The 20,630-nt window shown below is 41.2% G+C and overlaps 5 protein-coding genes across 11 annotated transcripts in view; 3 read left to right on the plus strand and 2 right to left on the minus strand.

Moving 5' to 3' along the window:
* Positions 1–11,221, plus strand: part of LOC126871730 (uncharacterized) — a 30,456-nt gene extending 19,235 nt beyond the window's left edge. For 3 of the 7 annotated variants that reach the window (XM_050630879.1, XM_050630880.1, XM_050630881.1), the window contains exons 3-7: positions 3,708–3,931; positions 7,350–7,511; positions 8,408–8,666; positions 8,746–9,039; positions 9,129–11,221. In XM_050630879.1, coding sequence (XP_050486836.1) covers positions 3,708–3,931; positions 7,350–7,511; positions 8,408–8,666; positions 8,746–9,039; positions 9,129–9,343 — 1,154 coding nt within the window. In that variant the 3' untranslated portion in view covers positions 9,344–11,221. Of the gene's footprint in view, positions 3,932–7,349; positions 7,512–8,407; positions 8,667–8,745; positions 9,040–9,128 lie in introns of all 7 variants that reach the window. The other 4 variants (XM_050630882.1, XM_050630875.1, XM_050630876.1 and 1 more) reach the window with 4 other exon arrangements.
* A 212-nt stretch (positions 11,222–11,433) lies between these two features.
* Positions 11,434–12,350, minus strand: LOC126871770 (cytochrome c oxidase assembly factor 5). The gene is made up of 3 exons (XM_050630983.1): positions 12,098–12,350; positions 11,894–11,995; positions 11,434–11,566 (listed from the first exon to the last, which is right to left on the minus strand). The coding sequence occupies exons 1-3, from the start codon at positions 12,203–12,205 to the stop codon at positions 11,525–11,527; spliced, it is 252 nt and encodes an 83-aa protein (XP_050486940.1). The 5' UTR covers positions 12,206–12,350; the 3' UTR covers positions 11,434–11,524.
* Positions 12,340–14,199, plus strand: LOC126871755 (lysM and putative peptidoglycan-binding domain-containing protein 3). Its single transcript, XM_050630954.1, has 3 exons — positions 12,340–12,488; positions 12,654–12,864; positions 12,936–14,199. The coding sequence occupies exons 2-3, from the start codon at positions 12,658–12,660 to the stop codon at positions 13,470–13,472; spliced, it is 744 nt and encodes a 247-aa protein (XP_050486911.1). The 5' UTR covers positions 12,340–12,488; positions 12,654–12,657; the 3' UTR covers positions 13,473–14,199.
* Positions 14,200–14,281: 82 nt separating this feature from the next.
* LOC126871765 (40S ribosomal protein S11) lies at positions 14,282–15,724 on the minus strand. Its single transcript, XM_050630976.1, has 5 exons — positions 15,596–15,724; positions 15,213–15,338; positions 14,919–15,124; positions 14,585–14,731; positions 14,282–14,385 (listed from the first exon to the last, which is right to left on the minus strand). Exons 1-4 carry the CDS (start codon positions 15,605–15,607, stop codon positions 14,608–14,610), a joined length of 468 nt encoding a protein of 155 aa, XP_050486933.1. The 5' UTR covers positions 15,608–15,724; the 3' UTR covers positions 14,282–14,385; positions 14,585–14,607.
* Positions 15,725–15,874: 150 nt separating this feature from the next.
* The window catches only part of LOC126871719 (uncharacterized), a 150,839-nt gene continuing 146,083 nt past the window's right edge, over positions 15,875–20,630 (plus strand). Inside the window, exon 1 of the mRNA XM_050630845.1 lies at positions 15,875–16,278. The gene's annotated coding sequence lies outside the window, so the exon portion shown is untranslated. The remainder of the gene's footprint in view (positions 16,279–20,630) is intronic.

Below are 20,630 nucleotides of genomic sequence, written 5' to 3' on the forward strand. Positions count from 1 at the left end.
CCTCGTGAGGACAATTTCATCAACCAAGTATCTCGTCATGTTTTGTGAATTGTGGCGTGGAATTATTATGGTCGAACGAACGATTAACGGTGCCACTCTAGGCTCGTAAATGTGCTCGTGCGTCTGTTCCGCTGTGTTCCAATCCCTGTAGACCGCAGTGAAGTAGACCCGTGTACACCTGGACAGCCATTCGACGCCTCCGTTCCTACTTTACCTCGAAATCCTAGTATATAGCTATATGTACGTTGATCGTCGAGTTTCACGATCATCGACTCGACTATTCTTGTTTCGTGTTTACTACGATATATTAACAAAGTACCGATTGCCAGGAATCTTATCCTTCTGGTTCACTGTTTTTACACGCTTCGCTCTGTATTTTTGAGTAGACGTAGAAGCAAATCATAGTAGTAAGATTAATGCCAGTAAGCTGGTCCTGGTGACTCATCCTGTTCGTTATTTGAATGCGTAGCTGTTGGAAGGTTCAGCGTGGACCATGTATGACGGCACTGAACGTCTTAACGATCGTTCTTCGTAGCCGATAACCGATAATTGTTGCTTGCTGTTCGCTTTCCATGTTGAGAAGGCCGGCGTGTATGCGCACGGTGTCTTTCTTTGACAGACAAACGAAAGCAACCGAAGGTGGCTCTTCGTTACGATCGCGATCGTACAGTCGTGTACCTTTTTACTCACAGCGAAGCGTCGAGCTCGAACAACCTCGAATTAAGACGCGGCCCCTTCTTAACTCTCGACTTGCACGAAAAAACACGGTTCGTTTTGCCTCGCGACTTTCTCCAACCTAACGTTGTAACGCGACGTACCGAACTGTTACCCATCGACCGCAGACCAGTTCGTAAAACACCGCGCCAAGTTCTAGGAAGAAGAAGGTCCTTCGTTCGCGATGTTCGTTACTTCTGCCCCAGTTGAACGGAATTGTAAGATCGAGCGTAATCGCGCGTTTCAATGCTTCTCTTTTGTATGCGCAAAAGGTAACTAGCTCGCAATGTCAAAGGTATTTTGTCCGATGGAGCACAAGGAATACGCGTTTCGCGAAGAAAAGGACTCGATTCTCCTCTTCGCGCGACGAAACATTCGCTAGGGAGACTGTGACTTCGTTTTTAGAAAGTCAAAGGGAAGCGGACGAATGCTGCTTCTTAAGGAGCTAAATGTTTCGATTAAAAAATAGAAATTGCTGCACGGATAATTGTTCGCCATATATCCTTTAACCTATTCGCAATGACAGCAGTCGCGCGCAGTTTGTAAGACGGTACGAAGTATGACAGCGTTTAAACGCGTAGTTGACTGAGCGCAACCCGAACTACGTGCATTCTCGCAAAAACTGAATAACGTTTATCTGTTACGATTAGCATATTCAGAGGCAAAGTAAAAAATGTTGTCTCGCGAGCGGAAAGAATTCTGCTTACGGAGGATTCAACGTTTAAACTCGAATAATAAACTTTGAATCTTCCACAACGACCTCGTCCCTATCTGGCACAGTTTTCAGGAAACATGAAACGGTATCTTCGACCAAAGTTTGTCAATTTCTTATCCCCAGTATCCTCGTTTCGAACAAATCGGTCTTACACGATCGACGAAAATTATTCAAACAGCTGCAACGGATCGAACCTGTTAACAAATATTGTAGGAGCCAGGTTCGCACAACTACGATCGACGTTGCAGGTCGAGTCGCAGGTATCGAGCTCTCGAACGCCTCTGCCGTTTCCCGTTTCACCGACTGCGCCGTAAACAGAGAACGCTATCGTGACAAGACAGTCTTCCTCGCGGCTGCGGCAGATCAATCGAAAGGCTCGAGTATTAAAGTCAGCGTCGCAGGGTCGGCCAAACAGTCCTCCCCTGTGCATGGAGGGCACGTCCGCGTTGCCTGTACCTCGACGTCACGGGTCACGACGTGTCGCGACGTAGTGTTCGTATCAGGAAATCCAACCACGGTCTCTCGATTCGCTTGGAAATCGTCGTCTCGCGATACTGGAAATTTCGCGCGAGTCGTGAACGATTCGGTGCTGGTCGAATGACGCGTGAGACGGATCGCGCGAGTTTCCGACGAGTTTCGACAGGCAAACGAGGATCGAAGGATCGCCGTTGGATCCAACATGGGTAACGTGTCTTTATTAGAACGTAAACGAGGATCCGCGATTCTCGCGTGACACGCGATACCGTTATTGCCGAGGTGTAATTATAATTCTAGACCTTGAGGTTTGTTGGTGAGCTAAATCGAGCGTGGTTAAATCGTCTTCGCGGCACAGGTTGGCTCGACCAACTTTGTAAATCGTTGCGTTCTTCTCGTGATCTCATTCCGCATGATCTTGGGCTTTTTTCGCTTATGATCGGACGATACTTGGACGAGGGCGGGAAATGCTAGGTTCAGGTGGACGTACGATGGTAACTCGCCAACTGGACGGAGAAAGAGATCGGGAAATTAGTTATCTTGGAGCACGCCAAGCAAGGCGGTAGGGCTTTCGATTAAACGAGATTCGTGGCGCGTATGAACAGTCGATGTAATCGCGTTTCTTTCAGCGACCGAACTCGAGACGAAGTTGTCGCGTGGCTACCGTGTCGAAAGAAAAGTAGAAGAAAAGCTGTGCATGACGCCAGTGGGTAATTCCGAAGGACGAGTAAAGTAGCACGAATAAAAGTTTACGCTCTGCCGACGATTGGTTAGACACGAGAAATCCTCGTTTTCGAAGTTCGCTGGGAGAACGACGAAAGCGACGGCAAAGCGAATCTATTCCTCTTAACAAACGAAATGACTCGAACGTATCAGGATGCGTCGAGTTCCTTCAAAATTCGGTCCTTTCCTAATTAATCGCGTTACCTCGCGGCAAGTTTTCGAAATCGAAGGTTCAACGAACAAGTGTAATCGTTCAGATCGATCGTTGTTCTCGCGACCGAAGCTCGACGTCGACGGTTCTTTGGCTTATCGAAAGAATATCGACGAGAACGTGCGGGTCTGGACTCGTTTCATTCTCTCGTGAAAAGTGAACGAATAAAAAAAAAAAAAAAAAAAAAAGAAAGACGTCGGAAAGTAAAGACGGAAGAAACCGGAATCGCGTACGGGGTACTGAGAGAAGAAACACGGTTAAACGTAGGGAAGCTGCCTAGGAACGCTTTCGTGATCGTCGAACACCGTCACCACCACCACCGGGGCGCTGCTTTCCATACGCTGTAAAGCTCCAAAAAACCAACTACTCCTTGGACTTGAAAACATCTCGAAACGATTACATCGCTCGGCCACCACGTGCTACGGTGAACAGAAAACAGATAAGAATAAGAAAATTAAAACCAAAGTAGAGAAAAGAGAATAAAAGAAAGTAGCGGGAAACACGCGAGAACCAGACGTTCCTCCCTGTTCGTTACTTGTCTTTGTCACATTGTACCTGTCTGTTTCACACATTTGTCAGTCATGAATCTTATGTTCCGCAAGAACTTCGGCGAGAAGGGATTCGGTGGTGGTGGAGGAGGAGGAGGAGGAGGCCTGGAGGGTCGAACGACCCTCGGCTCCGTTTGCGGGCCGACGAATTTGGGGTACACGGGGACTCGATTCGGCGTGGTGCGCGGCGCCGGCCAATCGGCCGTCGGCACGCGTGCACCGATCCGACGCAGTAAAGAGTTCGGCTACTTTCCCTCGATGGGCGATCACGAGCACCAGGGCTTCGGCTACCGGACTCATCTGTTTCTAACGCCACCGACAGGCGGTGCCCTCGGTTCACCCCCCGAGGAACCCACCGAGAGGTTAGGTCCACCGCCTAGGAAGAATTCCGGTCCTCATCTGATCAAATGGGGTGGTGGGGGAGGAGGCGGGGGCGGTGGATCGGGACAGGGATCCGGAGCCGGGGCACAAGCTAGAAGGAAACAGACTCAGACCGCGCAGCAAAAGGATTCCTCGGAACCCTCGACGCCAACCGCTTCTAGACAGGTAGGTGAGACTCTTGGTCAGAGATTTATTTTCTTTTTCGTGTATCTTGACGCGTTCGCACGTTGCTAGCTTTACATTTACCCAAATCTAAGGATTTGGCAATGATTTAAAAGGTAAAACGCACGACCGGATGTGATATTAACGATGGTCGGAGACGACGCGACTCGAGTTATTCCTCTAATCTCGTCGGTCTGCGATTCGACGAAATTTTAACGCACAGTCGCCGCGTCGATGCGATCCGAAAGATCGATGCACCTTGGTCGGACGTGTGATCGTTCGTTCGTGTCTAATCAAATACTTCGGTTCAGGTGTCAGCAATGTAGGTTAAATTTAATCAACCGCCCTCTCAAGCCGGCAAACTACTACCAGCAACGAGCAAAGATCCGTGGCAATCGTAGAAACCTAATTCCGATCAGTGGCCACTACACGGACGACGATTTCACGGCGGAACAGAGTATTGCAGACGGCGTATATCAACTCTGTGGATTTTCCCAACGAGAAAACATCGACCAACTGAGCGAGGATCGAACGTTGGCGCGTCTCGCAAAGAATCCCGAATCCTTATAAAAAGAATACCGATGGAAATCGTAAATCTTGTTTCGTCTGGTCGACGTATAGATGCGCAGTTCGATGACGAATCGGGGACACGATACGTAGCGTTATCGCGCTAGATTAAAGCTTGTTGCTCGCGTTCGAGGACACACTCGACATAAAACGCTCAGCCACGGAAGCGGCTTCGCGGCGTCGCTTCTTTTTCCTCCGATACGAGCATCGTGTTGTTCCGTTGCAAATTACACGCTTGTAACCCGTTCCACGAACGATACAGAGACTCCGCGAATCGCTATCGACGAGTGGCTACCTGAAACATGGCCAGTCCGGACACTCGTGACGATATTTCAATGGAAAGTACACGCCCCGAGCTGGATGCACACGGACACACGGAGAGTACGGGGCAGTCCGGACTGAAGCACACGCGGGATAGTTTCGCGACCCGGTGGAATTACGGAGGAAACGAGGGGGCCATGCACGGAACGACCCGCATAAACTTACACCTACGCTATCCTCGTGGCCGGCACGCAAACTCGCTATCTTATTGCACGCCAAGGCGGATCCTCGCGACGTACCATAAATTTCCTGCGAGCCGCAGCCAACTCTGTTCGATATCCTGTGCTCATTGTGCTCGTTCCGGCCGAACCTTTCTCCATCGCACCCGAATTCCTCGATGGATCGTTACACTGGATGCTTGTGTCTATCGTTGTATTCTACTTTTTTTTCAAGAGAGCCGAAAGAGCGATAGAGAAATGTACGGAGATCCCTGCGACGCGTTGATTCGATCGACGCGGTTGGGAACAGGAACGGGTCTATCTGTAATTTAGAAGACGAATAACATTAACCAGTGTGTAAGATATACTCGATTTAGAAAAGCCGCGCGTTAAGCTACAGAAATAAAAAAAGGAAAGTTTAATAAATTAAAACACGGTCCACTTAAAGGCGCGTTACGGTTGGTTGTCATAGACGTGTGGTCGAAGGACGGCAAGTTTTACGACTGCACTCGGGAAAATTTCGAAATTCTCAGCTGAAAGTTTACCGCCGTGAAACGTAAAGCGGCTTGCTATCTTTTAGACAGACTTTTACAACGTCTTGGACGGAACGACACGTGAAGTCGGTACGCGTACAACAGGAATATAACGTTGCATACGAACTCGACTCGGTTTCGATCCCGTGAATGTAAATGTACATCCGCAACGGTAGTGTCTTCCTTCGAAAAGTGAAATACGCGAACTGTACGAGACAAAATGCTTTTTACGTGTCGGCAGAAATTTACCTGGCAAATGGACAGTTTATCGAACGAGATTATTCGTAGTTTTGCATAATCCATTCCCATTTTTTGCTTTCATTCTTCGTAATGTTTTAAAAAATATTTTGAAGTTGCCGAGGGGGAAAGATATTTTGCTGTGTCGTTAAATCCCTCTGACGAAGATTCTTAGCTGCAACGGCTACCAGTATGTTGGAATCAATTTCTAAGCGAACTATGCTCGTACTGAAATCCTCTAAAATCAATGAGACCAGTGGAAATCCTGAAAAAAACACACGAATCACCTTCTCACCTCGTAGCTTCTCAGCTCGGACAAAAGAAAATTTGTGGTCTCTGCGTGTCCCGATCGATAGCCGGGCCTCGATCTTGAACTTTAATTATACGTTTTACGTTTCGACTGCGTGGCTCGTTGTCGTCAAATAATTTCAATTATCAACGCGCCACGTGTGTCAGGTAACGTTGTGGCCAGTTGGTTTCATTGCAATTTGCGTGGGAACCCGATACAGTCAACCCTCGCTGCATCAACGTTATTACTTGATACTATTTAGAAGAGAAGGATTTCTCATTTCGTGTAATGTTTCTGTATGAATCATCAATGATTAATTGTTCATTAACGATGCAATCTGGAAGATTTGGACGAATTATTGCAGATTGCTATACGACTATGAAATATCGGCTTTCGCGAGCATTTAATAGATACAAAGAATTAAATTAGTTCATAATCGTAAGAAGCTAAATTGCCTGAAATTCAAAGATATTCGATGATGATTAAAGCTGCGTAGTATAACACGCGTAGCAACCCACAACTTGTTTCTATTTACTCAGCTTGCTCGACTATCCTGAATATCGGAGAAAAGCGTTCGCTCCGTTGAAAATGTCGTGCCGTTGTCGAAAATGTCGGGTTTGGTTAGTAGCGTTTCGCTTGTCGCCATAAATCACGGTGAGGTTATCAGACGAATGGCTGGCAAACGGGGCAACAAGGAAAGAAATCGCGTTAACCTACATCGTGAGACGACACCGGCAACTTTAACATTCACTTGTTACTCGAGGGTGCTGTTAAAAATGCAATCGACTCGAGCTTAACGTGGAAACACGAATAAACACGAGGTCGTGTTGCTCGCTATTGCTATTTACGATCGGTACAGAACGAGTATGACAACGGTGATGCTGCCTCGGCATTACCAGCAATAGCACGATTAACGATTTCGAAAAGCGGCAGGATTATTACGTTTGCTTCATTGGATGTCTGATCTCATCGTGAGAAAGATGAAAGTGGAAAAAGACGGAATGGAGCTATTGCTCTGTTCGACGTTAAGAATATCAAACCTTTCAGCAGCGATTTTTTTGGGGGGTAAATTTTGTTTTATCGTTTAGTAACAACGAAGACACGCCTTTTCCTCGAACGATAACTCGCTTACACAGTGGCTGCATGTAGAAAATGCTCAAGCTTTGAAACAAGAAGCCGTATTTTAAATGCGGCAACTCGTATACATAGTTGGAGGTAACTTTTGATACGAAGCAGGCCAATTCGTTGGGATGTACGTGCACGAGTCTGTGTCTGGTCACCAGAGTTAATTATCCCGAATTGTATGGCGTTTGTAGGTTTCCTTTAGCGGTAACCGAGCTTCCGGCGCGTACACGCCCCTGGTGGTTTCCGGAAACAGTCCTCCGCGTGGCGAACCAATCTCCCTGGCCACCTTGGACCGCGACTGTTTCATCATTCCCCTCGCTTCTCTTGAACGTTTTTTACCAGCGGGAGTACCGGTACGTCATATTAATTTCTACGTAATTAATAAATGCACCAGACAACCTTCCTTTGCACGAATGTTTGACTTTTTATGCAATGCGCCTGTAGATTCGCTCGCTTAGGCTTGAGATCGTATGGGATTCGTTTATTAATACCACGACGGCGTAGCACTATTTTATTGCTTGCGAAGATACTAACAGAATTTTCTTAAAATCGTCTACAATTCTCTTGCGTCGTTTCTTTTATATCGTTGTTACCTCGAGATTATCCAAACCTGTTTTAACATGCACTTGCGTTTCACAATAGCGTCTTTCGTAACAGGGAGCTATGCAAACATCTCGCACTGCGTCTGTTTAACATCAACAGCTTGTAACAACGCAGTAACCGACCGACCGAAGCTTGGTAAAAAGTACATGGTACTTCACATCGATCGTTGGTTCCTGGGCAAACAAAATCTGCAGTTGGATCGTGAAATAATCCTATCGCGGTATCAACGATCGTATCAAGGTCGAGTGAATACTTTTAAGTCACTCGAACGATGCGCACGAAACTACACTAATCGGGAATGCACTCGTTAAAACCAGAATACTCGAGTTATTGGCCTTAGTGTCTCGGGGAGTAGTTACGACCTTGCTGGCACGGTCTCAAACGAGTAAAAATAGACAAAAACTTACCCGGTGGGGCGGAGTACAACAAATGTCTGATGAACGACGCATCGCTTTAACGTAAATGACGCGGGTAACGCATTAAAAATACAGATTTATGCGTTGCTCTTTGCTCGCTAAGTTTCGAACGTTGTTTCACTTCTCCTTTTTTTTTTTTTTTTTTTACTATTATCGCACGTTAACAGTAAAAACAAATAAAACCAGGAAATTAAACGAAGCAGATAATTAACCCTTATTCTCGATCACAGATTTATTCTGACTCGTTTCAGCACGCACCAATCGCAGACAAAAAAAAGCCAGGAAGCCCTCTGTCGGTTCTCGAAGTCGAGGACCCGAAGCAATGTGTTCTAGCTCATTTCATGACACCTCTGGAGCCACTGGATCCTGTGGTCGAATCTCCAGTTTCTCAGCCTTTGGTCCTGCAACGGGATACCGCGGCCGAATTGGTCGCTGAAATTGCACCCTCAGCTTCCCAGAGTATTCTGCTTACGAATATGGAAAAAAATGGTACGTAATTTGACGATTGATCAGTTAAATTTCGAGGAATTCGTGATTATAGTCAAGTATAATTCTTGATCGATTTCAGCGGATTTTCCGTTCATCACGTACTACTTGATAAATAAGCAGAATACGGATCCAGTAGACTTCTACAACGAGGTCCAATGCGCTGCATTGAGAAAGTTCGATCCTCGAGATCTTCGATATGCTGCCAGTCACACGTTGGATCTGTTTAACGAGGTAGCTACCATAGCGAGACCGCCCCTGGAACCACCTGGTGTCAGACCACCGATTCCGTCCACTGGCTACATTGTCTCGATTTTTAAGGTGTTCGAGGGCGACGACGGTCTCAAGTTTGAGCAGAACTGGCTCTACTGGACCGGTACTCTGTTCATATTTCTTACAATTCTATTACATTTGAACGGTCATGGTCAGTTGATGACGTTGCTTTTCACGGTATCTATATTCTAGGTGCCCGTATGATGTACCGATATTTGCCGAAATCGGTGGGTCTGAGACGAATCACACTGCACAAGTCCATGTCGCAAGGTGACAAGATGTACCTCCTGATCTGCGAATGTTCACAACTGCAAGACAATCTCTCCGCGGCGGCGATATTATTGCCAGCGCTACGCGCCCGTTTATGCGGCTACACTGGTCTCTACAGACCCTCGGTGTGCTTCTGATTCCTCAGGAAACGCTGACCACGCGCCGACAAAGTCACAACAGTACAGCAGAACAGGATTACTCTGTAAAGTTGTTCGTTTCCGAAGGGTGGATTAAATGAAAGGCTGGCCTGTGTCGATTCGTTCACGTTGCATTCGCGCTACGACTAGAGTTTGCGATGTAACGTGGTTTGTAATGATTGTCGGCTCACTAAATGCAATATTCTTTAGTCGATAAGGGTTTCTTGATCTCGAGTATGACCAGAGGATTGATTTGATCAGCGAAAGACATAGAAACGTAAAGGTTTATGGTTACACGGTAACCATGCGTATAACGAGGGAGATTTTCAGGGCTCGTTTCGTTCAGTCGTAATAGCAGCCTTTGCGATATTGGTAGTCCGCTTTCTGTACGATACACTTTGATCGTTTCATGAATTTTCCCGGTTTTATAAAGTCACTTATTTTCTTATATCGCACCATCTACCATCGTGGTGTAACGAGTTCCGCGTGACTGTAACGCGCTACTCGCCACTTTACTGGAGCCATACTGCCGACGTTATTACGAATCTCGCAATTTTACGAAACGAGCCCTTCCTTTACCAGAGTTCAATGGCCAGCCAACTGGAAGAGAATCGGAGATCTATTTGTCTCGTGATCTCTGGTCGCAACGAAATGGTAAAAAATATCGTTAGAGGGAGGCACGTTCGTATACGCTTTAGAGAAATCTCGATGATAAATCTGTACGCTTCGGGCTGCACACCCGTCTAGCTACGCCTCTGGCCAGTTTGTATTTTTCGACTTTACATATTTCATCCACCGTTTTATGCGAGCGTTCGCAACGCTCGATAACGAGCGCAACTTGCATGTACATAACATAGAGATTTGCGAGATACTTTTATTACTATATCGACGACTATCGATTAAATCGCTAACATATCATATACATGTATACTCGAAAAACTGTGATATTCGAACGATTACCGCATATATCACAACGAACGCAATGAGGTGTCGCGGATCCTTCTTGATAAAAAAGATACTCTTTGAAAATGCTACACACTCTTTTTCGAGGTCAGTTAGAGAAGAAGAATCAAATCTTGACGTGGTAGAAGCTCTTCTGGTCGAGGGCATTTTGTAAACATAATCTCCATATATCTTTTACTAATTGCATTCACACCTTTGATATTACATATCCTTGCCTGGATTATCGATACTCGCGGGTTTTGATTGCAGCTGACAGGATTCACGAATGAATTATGACTTCGAAGCTGAAACACCGAAATCGATCGATAAGATCGTCGTTTAACTTTTGAATTTGTATTTTATTCGTCTTATTAACGATGAAAGGGTAGAGATCTCCCGCGTCCTTTTTTCGTTGGGAGAAATAAGTAGATCGATCGAAAGACACGGAAAAAGCTTATATCAGATCTTTCTTAGGTGCCCGTAGAAATTTTAGGATGAGGACGAGTAGCGTGATTCGGCATTGTAGTACAAAAGATGAGAAAACAAAAGATAAAAACGTATAGTCAATATACGCTTGTTGCATACAGACAATAGCTAGGACGATTGCGCAGGCGCGATCTATTAACGTAGATTTTTAAGGATTCGACGGCGTATGACTTATTAAAATACGTCTCTTCGTACTCGCTGAAACAAAAATGTGGAACAAGATGCCCTTTAAATATAAGACGAACGAACAAACGAGAAATAAAAAAACTCGCGATTTTACTGTGATCTCCACGTGTATCGCGACTGAAACGATACACTCGTAAAAATACATGTACGATTGAACGCGGCTTAAAGACCGCGTGTGACTGCGTGTCTCGATTATGTGAGGTGTGATTGGTTTTGTCTCATTAAAGAGAAACGCCGTTAAATAAAGATTCTTTGTCTGCACAAGTTTGTTTACGAGAATACTTTTGCTCCCACGTGGGAGTAATGCCTCTTCAGGGTAACTTTCCGATCGTATCAGAAAATCGAGTTCTATCCGCGGATCCGATCACCAGATTCTGACAGTTTCGTCGGACAAAGGTGAGATTGTACATTGATACATTGATACTTTGCGATTATGATAGGATTTACTATATCGTGTACAACGAATAATAACGGAATACTAATAAATCACTTCTAATATTACATCTTACAGACTGTATAACATAGCGTTCGTTTCTTTTCTTTGTTTTAAATTTGTATAACTAAGTATTAGACGCCTTTAGGTCCTCTGAACCTTCGTCTGCCATCAATCTGGAAAAAAAGAAACAAGTTAACTAGTTATTTGTTTATTCTATTTATTTAACCCTTTGTGGGTACATTTTAAATCTTTCTGAAAAAAGAACATAGAGAACATATGCTCATTTTATAAAAGTCTATTTTTTCTTTGTATCATACTCTAATATGTATTTCTTATAAGGTACAACTAGTTGAAGCAACATTGGGATACGTCATGTTGGATGTATTTTATTAAATTAACATACGCAGCTATATATAAATAGAAAGTACATGGTATATAACACGCGTAATCTTGTTTAATGAAAAAAATAATTTTCGTCGAGTGTGAAAAGGTATACTTACAATTGAATGTTTGCAATCGAAAAATGTTTGTCGCAATAAGTAACATTCTTCAGGGACAGACGGATCTCTGCTTACAAGACAGTCTTTGGGAGTTCGTCTTTGCTATAATATAATAAAATAAACATATTATATATAAATTTGCATTTTATTTTGTACCATAAATGAAGGTTAATATAGCCGTAAGTGCACAGTTTGATAACTCACTATTTTACAACAATCCGTTTCCAACAAACACATTTTTAAATTTGCACGTATGTTAGCACATTTGGATTTGTCTTTTAAAGTTTCGCCTTCTTCTAGGTATTTAATCATCCTGTAAGCCACATAACACGAAGTAATTTCATGTGAATTTGCTGTATGTTACTACAGAATTCATAACAGAAACCCTAACCTCTCTTTATGGTATGTGCGTGTACATATAATGTATAGACATATGCATGACTTGTGCAAGGAGTTACATCTCACGTACGATCGACACAAGATTTAAATAGCAATCCTGTTTTGAAATGTCGTTCAGATTTGAATGATACGTATAACGAGCAATAAAAAATAATAAAGAAAATTTGAGAAAAAGAAAGAAGCGCGAGGCTGTGAGGTAATAAACAATTTTGGTAATCGTAAATTATCGTTTGACAGACCACATATGATATATTATATATTGGAAGATGATTCAAATAATGTTTCCCTCGGAAATTCTTTTCTGTTACATTTTGTCTTTATGTATTCACATTTGTGTATATGGCAAAGCAATTTTTTTCAGACAAATGGTTTATCAACGTGGAAATCAAAGGGATGGTTCCCCACATTATGTTTTTTTGTATTCGGATGATGAAAATAGTGGAGACGAAGAAAATATTCCTTTACAACAACGTAACAAACCTACATCATTACCACGTAAAGTGGAAGTTATAAATGTTCCACTTAAATCAGAAGACACATTACAAGCATTGGCTTTACGGTATAGATGCACGGTAAAGACACAAAAAAAGATCAAAATCAAGAATAAATTGCAATGAACTCAAATGGGAAGTTCTATTTTTAGATCTCTGAATTGAAGAGAATCAACAAGATTCACAAAGAGAATGAAATACATGCAAGACGGTTTATAAAAGTACCTATACAACCATTTTCTTTATTGACCGAGACTTTAGAACAACACCAGAGTGGCCAGGCAGATAGAAGCAAAGTAAGTATGTCCAGTTCTGGTGAAGAGATGGAAAATACAGTAACAAAAGGTCCATTATTAAATGTGATAAAAAATCCTGTTGTAATCGAATTGCCAAAGGCAGAAATTAATACAATTATATTAAATTCAGTTTGTGAACCTCTGTCATCATTCAATAGTGGTAACTCTTTAGAAATTAGCAATTCAGAATGTGACCAATTACTTACCTCAGCAGAGAGTAATACAAAAAACTCTCATTTAACAGAAACATTTAAATGTTCTGGTGATGATTGTGGATTATCTTGGACACAACTTCTTGGTTTTTCTTTATTGTTAGGTTTTGCAGGACCTATTATATACATACTTTATATAGCTGAATTTTCATCCAAAACTCATTCAGTTACTAATCATTAGTTAGATTTCTAACAGACAAGTGGCTGTTATTATAAGTATAATTTATTGTACTAGCAACATTTACAGCAATAATTGTAGTTATAACTTACAATAACAATCAATCATAGGTGACTATGTTATTTTACATAAGTGAGATTGCATTAAGAAGTAAAGCGTGTCATTACATGGCTAGCAAAAATATTTCACAAGAAAGTAGTAAGAAGATATTATTTTATGATATTTAAAGTGTATAAATGAGATTTTTTAATTATATGATATACAAATAAGAAAAATCAAGAAATAATATTAAATAGCACAATATATAGTGCCTTTGTGATTATCTGTTTAATACAATATTGTGGTAATAATCGTGAATTTTTTCCGATATTGTATTAAACGTGCGTATAAAAATACGAATCGCCAAAGTTATTTGTAATGATCTTGTACAAAAGTGTTAATGGATACATATGTATCCTTTTTAAGTTCTGTTAATGTTTTGACGATTCATGTAATATGAAAACATTTGACATTGTATCAATGCTGTTAAAAAAAAAGATGTTGATATTGAGACAATTGTGATGCATTCGTATATTGTATATTGATAATTATAATTAAGTATATAATGTAAAGAATTCTGTTCTCTTGCGACAATAAGCATGTTATTAAGCAGCTTTGAAATTATGTAAAAATTGTTTTGATAAAATGTCTTTCTCGTTGAAATTTATAAAAATATATTTTTTAACACGTATTTACGTCTTACTTTATAACGTTTCAAACGTGTTAATTGCAAATTTATAACACTAAAATAATATTTTGCGTAAATTAAGAAGTCTTGTATAGAAATGTTTTTATTTATTAATTTGTAACATTATAAGATACAAATGAAGATGGTAATTTCTCTTTCCTCTTCTGTTCCTGTCAATGTCAACCTCCCCTGTAAGGTATAAAATAAGTGTAAAATATCGGGCTTTGTTTTAAAAGTATGTCAAAATTGTATTTTAAAGATCTTCAGAAAACGATGTAATGTCGTTCAATTTAATAAATTCAGAAGACCGTCGTTAGTTTCATCACTCTACATTTTTGATTTTTTTTTGCCATTAACATATAAAAAATTTTTTAACACCATCACTAACCATAGCTTATGAATTTTATAATCTTAGAATTTCTTGAAACTTTTCTTAGATCCTGTTCCTTTAGAGACCTTCAGAACATTAAATCTAACTGTCTTACTGAGAGGTCTGCATTCTCCAATCGTTACGACATCACCAATTTCAACATCTCTGTAATAAACAATGACAATATATATATATATAAAAGAGATTTTTATATATGATAAATACAACATCTATTTTTTCTTCAGAAGACGAATAAGCTGCTTCAATTTATAATTCAGAAGACCGTCGTCTATATCATCACATGTTTTTTACAACTTCTTTAAAATAATGAAGAGATATACTAGAAACTAACCTGAAACAAGGGCTCAGATGAACACTCATGTTACGATGACGTTTTTCAAAGCGGTTATATTTTCGGATATAATGAAGGTAATCCCTACGTATGACAATAGTCCTTTGCATTTTCATCTTTTGTACTACACCAGTGAGAATGCGTCCTCTAATAGAAATGTTACCAGTAAATGGACATTTTTTGTCAATGTAAGTTCCTTCCAGAGCCTGAAAAATGATATTAAAAAAAAAATTATAACGCATTCGTTAAATATTATTAGTTTCTATTATTTTTTCGGTTAAATTGGATAGTTACTTCACGTGGTGTTTTGAAGCCAAGACCTACATTGCGGCTATACCGCATTGGCTTCCTCCTTTTTGGGCCCAGACCTTTCTTACGGTTAAGAAAGATCGTGGGTTGCTTCTGAAACGCACGTTCACTCTAAAAGCAAAAATACAATTCATTATTACACACGTATGCATATGACAAAGTATCCTGAATACTCAGTGCATTCGAATGGTCTAACCACGTGCAGCGGTTATGCTATCAACTCTTTTGTAATATTTTTAAGAAGTCAACTTTTTGCTCCGATTATTAACTACGACGATAAAATTGATTGTGTAACAATTATGGTTAATAAATAACGAAGGTGAATGTAAAAAAGATACATATTGTTATTATTAATATCGCACACGTACCTGATCAGCCATCTTGTTATACTGAAAGAGCGATCGAATCCGGAAGGGTGACCAACGTCATTTTCCGTTGAATTTCCAGTTGTACCAACATTGGGAAATAATATGTCATTTGAACGATCTACGTCCTACTTGGTCCTACGGACCTGAATTTTGGTTTTTATATGTAAGTAGTACGACGTATTTCTTTATTTTAATCAATTTCAACTATGTCACCTTAATTACTTGAATATGTATTTATTATAATTAGTGTATATAATGCTTTGAAGATCTATATTTGGTGTAATTACAGCTGTATAACATTATATTCGTTGCTGTAACTATAAAATTACTATGTAGTATTCAAATATTTTGAATATTTTAGATACATTTCTTTTCAAACTACAACTAGTCAAATATATTCAATATATTTCATAATTTCTATCAATACAATATAATTTTTGGTACATGAAATTAAATTCAGTTGATAGCTCGGACGCGACGATCAATCGATCGATCGAACTAAAGATAGAAATCGAAACCGTTACAAATTGCAACTTGTTGCAGATCACAGTGGTCAGCCGTGAAGATTGGTTTCGTTTTTTTTGCGGTTGTGCGTAGGTCGTGGATAATTCAATTTGTTCGAGTTGACGCGCAAAGAGACATGTCGTTCTATACCACATTCCTGTGTTTACAACGCAATTGCGGTGAGTGAATTTTTTTGTTTATTCGTACAGAATTGAAACGGATTGATACTTTGTAAGCTGTAAATGTTACTGCTGCACTGCGGATGTGCAACAAGGTATAGAATGTATTCAATATGCCAAAATATACAGAATATCGAGAGTAAAGTACACGTTATAACATTAAGTAGGTGAAACAAGCTTTTATTCCATTTCGATATAGAATTTCGACAAAAACCGCAGATTAATCATGGCATTCCGTAACACAAATTTTCTAAATTTTTACAATTTATTACATTACAAATATCATTTACATTTGTTGGTTTCTTTTTTGTAAATATTTTACGCGCCAAATTCGGTTTACTCGGTGCTGTTTAGACTCTTTGTCGTCAGATGTCAGCATCACGCCGGTTAAAAAGGAAATGAACGAAATCGATACTACGTATTAAAACCTTAAAACGAATGACAAATTTTTGGCGAACGAGAAGAACATTTGCAATTTTATTAACATTTTCGTTTAACGAATGCATATTTATCGAATCTGAAGTAATCTATTTCTTCGATCATTCCTTTCCCCCCACCCCACCCAACGATACAACATTCCTCGAGCTCTGTAGCATAATAATAATTTATACGATTCTATAAAAAATCAACCATAACCTTGAAATTAATCACCTTAATGATCTTGAATAAAATCTCACGAACTTTATATTTTGTTAGGTCAAAGCGAACGATCGTCTTACTTATCGTTGGATACAAGGGCATGCTTGAATAACACAGATACCAAACATTACGTTTTTTATTACTTTCTTAACAGTACGATCGGAAAAAGTAGTCGTTTCGTAAGTGGAAATCGGAATCGCGAGCTACCACTGTCGCGTCACACGTCACCGCCATTGTGGGAATCGATCGAAACAATCACAATGTCATTGCTTAAACCCTCCGCATATTGTCACGCTTTCGTTGATCGGCTACGGCTACACCTTAGTTACCATTCTATGATCAGCGCGGTGAACGGCAAACCGCGATCCAACTAATTTTCCATTCTCGTTTCTATTTCATTGTTGCATTTCATACAAATTGCCGCAGCTCGTTTAACGATGCTTATACGATACAAAATAATAGCTGTTTCGATTGCTACGACTTGTATTACGGTTTCGCTTTAGATTTATTACTTAGAATCCTATATCCGGAGTCGATTCTCAAAGACCATGAAAACCGGTCGTATCTTAAATTCAAATTCAACTTGAAACTCGAATTTCAGATTAAAATTTCAAATTCAAATGTAGGTATTGCGAACGTTCGCGAGCTTCAGATCGAAATTCGAATTTCAAACGAAACAACTGGCGTAATTCTGTTCGCATCTGCCATAGAAGCTTGCGTATTCGAACACGTGGGAGGACAGGGCATTTCTGATAAGCGAATGCTTTTTATAACAAAAGTTTACTAGCTATCCTTACCGTTTACTATCCAATACATGCATCCAACAAAGAAGACGTAATATTTTTCAACGCATTGTTTCATCCTACTTACAAGTAGATCGTATCATACTTATACTCGTAATGGTTGAAATCGACCTAACTGAAATCTATTTATCTTTATTAACATGCCGCGATCGTACAATTTTCCGGCCAACGAACGATCCTATTAATAGGCTAATTGGTTCGCGTAAACGGAGTGCGGACAAACGAACCCTACGAATATTTCTACCGTACCGGTTTCTCAACACCGAAAACCTGCATTCTACGACACACGTGTGACCGCGTGTAATTGGCAATCTTACATTCTCCGCTCCAAGCATCTAGCCACGTTCGTTTCAATTTTCCTGAACGACTATCCTCCGCGTAACTCGTCATGTTGCTTTCTCCTCGACAGGGAGTCGAGGCGCGACTACATTCTCCGAAGCGTTTTCATTAGTTCTGTCTCGGCCAAATGCAAATCGCGTTGATCATTCGTCCGGCAACAAAGGGCCGTTAGCGGTTTTTTATCCCCTTTTGTATACTGTTTTTTCTTTTTTTTCTTTCGTTGATCCACGAGGTTCATAGACCAACGATGAGACGTCGTTGCGAGTTTTCAACGATATTTCGATTCTAACCGCGGATAATTTCTTCGTACAAGCTGAAAATGTAGAAAGAACAGCGTCTAAAAAAAGATATCACGCTCAACGATTCAACTTTTTTCTCCAACTTTTACGTAACATGGAGGAGGATTGGAAGGTGCTTAATCGAAGATAGAACGTGACGGATATTCATGGTACGGCTAACAAATTGATTATCCTTGAACCGTGGCCCGCATCCAGACGGTCGTAGAATGTGTTATTAAGCGGAAGAATCTTAGAAACTTCCGCGCTTAACGAATATAACAGACGTATTACACGATGCCGTGTTTCGACGTACGCTCGTTATTTACCATTGCTATTCAATCGAACGATGATCAATCTATCCGACGAAGCACACGGCTTTTCGAAAGGCATAGCCGAGCCATGCGTTGGCAAATTATCGAACCTTGAAATTAGTCGATGGTCGTTTGAAACGTGTTCGATGAAAAAACCTCGCCGTCTTTCTTTTCTTATTTTTGCCCTTTTTCTTTTTCTTGCGCGACAACCGCGTTAATCCTGTTTTATACGAACGAATGGTTCGTGGTTACTTTCTTGTAAGACACGAAATCGTTGGTAACGGGGCAAGGAATCGAATCAGTTCGCTGTTTCAGGGACGTGCATCGCCGGAGAAAGATGATCTTTCGTTTGTCTTATTAGAATTCATCGACCTCGATCGTTCGATCGAAAGAAGCCTCGAGTGTCTTTCGATTAGTAGTTTGCTCGTCGTTAATATTACGCAGGCAAATATTATATAATAAACTTTTTCCTACGTCCAACAAGTTTTTTTCATCGTTGTATCGTAACATTCGTACGTATCGTCCAAGTGTTTTCTAAACTTCGTAACGACGATGATGAGCATATGCCTGCAGGCTATGTAAATATTCTCGATGGCTACGACTCTCGTCAAATATTTCGGCCGATAGTTTGGCATTGACCTGGCTTTCGAACGCGACCGTGGCTGCTGCATCTTTCTTCCTAGAAATGCCGACGTACCAGCCACTTCGAAGAAATTTTTAGCAGAATCGAATTCCAATAACGAGCGTGGTATCCTTAGTCGGCAGTTTCGCCTTAAGAGACCATCAGATTAACACTGGCACGTACTCGAACGTGGCTACACTTTGCTTATGGTAAAAGTATCCTTGTACAGCTTGTCTAGAGATATCGTGCACTTTCGAGAATGGTCAAACTGGTAGCGTGGTATCTGGATACAAAAAAAAAAAAGAAAAAAATTTGTAAAGTTCGCAACTTGCAGTTGTCGTACGTTAAGTAACCTGGCTCGTACGTACGCGAAGTGGCGGGCAAGTTGAATTTAAACAACGGTACTATCGACTTATCGTTTCAAGGATGCTTAAGAATGCCGAAGCGAATCGTTTTCCGATTCCCTTCGAGGGAAAATCCATCTAACGTCGAGAAAATCGATAAATAGCCCCGTAGAGCTCGTTTATCGCGGACGATAGGAAGCGTGCGCGTAGTTTGCACGATTAGATCTCGGTTGGAGGTTTAATTGCGACGACGGAAGAGTTCTCGCGTGCGTGTTGCGTGGTGGATGGCAATGCGAGTTTCGTTGCCGCGAATCGGCCTCACGTAAGCCAACTTAATTAAATAAAGGCCGCGTTCGTATTCGCAAACGAAACCGCGTATCGTAGAACGGTACTGCGTCTAAGTTATCGATTCTAAGTTTAACGATCCCTATTTCATCCGTTTCTAATTTGTACGTTAGCAGGGTCCGGCTCGCCGCGTATCATTTCCCGCCACTTAATAGTCAGCGCGTTCCATCAATCTCCTCGATAATTAGTAGTTCGTGTAATGACAGAAACCATTAGCTTCACGGTCACGCTGCACGGTGCACGTCCCTGCAAAACGTCGATAACGCTTCGGCTATTCCGTCCTCCTTCGTTTATAGGGCCGTACCCCTGTTATTTTTTCATCGTCCGGAAACTGAATATTCGTTTGGAACCTCGAACGTGTTAGATATAGAAGGTTTTAATCGAAGACAGAGGACTTAAGTTACCGAATCGATGCTACGAATTTCGACGAGAAATATCCTTCGCTATCGGAGACCGTGCTACGCTCTTATCAGTCGTCCGTGTTATCTTTAGTTTGGTAATCCTTTTGATCGATAATTGAAATTACTTGGAGGACAAAAGGCAGCGGGAAAGCTAGCGAAGAAAGCGGTTGAAAATAATATAATACAAATCAGCGAGATTCTAGTTTACGCCGAAGCTCGCGATATTCCTTCGCGATAAGAACACGTTCGATTGTAACTGCGTTCTTCCCA

Source organism: Bombus huntii, chromosome 12 (genome assembly GCF_024542735.1).
Source record: "Bombus huntii isolate Logan2020A chromosome 12, iyBomHunt1.1, whole genome shotgun sequence".
NCBI lineage: Eukaryota > Metazoa > Arthropoda > Insecta > Hymenoptera > Apidae > Bombus > Bombus huntii.

Coding starts and splice junctions, on each gene's coding strand:
- LOC126871770 (XM_050630983.1), bottom strand. CDS start 12,205: ATGATTAAATACCTAGAAGAAGGCGAAACTTTAAAAGACAAATCCAAA. Junction 11,996..12,097: donor AAACGGATTGTTGTAAAATA/GTGAGTTATCAA, acceptor ATTATATTATAG/CAAAGACGAACTCCCAAAGA. Junction 11,567..11,893: donor TCGATTGCAAACATTCAATT/GTAAGTATACCT, acceptor CTTTTTTTCCAG/ATTGATGGCAGACGAAGGTT.
- LOC126871755 (XM_050630954.1), top strand. CDS start 12,658: ATGGTTTATCAACGTGGAAATCAAAGGGATGGTTCCCCACATTATGTT. Junction 12,865..12,935: donor CTTTACGGTATAGATGCACG/GTAAAGACACAA, acceptor TTCTATTTTTAG/ATCTCTGAATTGAAGAGAAT.
- LOC126871765 (XM_050630976.1), bottom strand. Junction 15,125..15,212: donor GCTTCAAAACACCACGTGAA/GTAACTATCCAA, acceptor ATCATTTTTCAG/GCTCTGGAAGGAACTTACAT. Junction 14,732..14,918: donor CATCTGAGCCCTTGTTTCAG/GTTAGTTTCTAG, acceptor TGTTTATTACAG/AGATGTTGAAATTGGTGATG.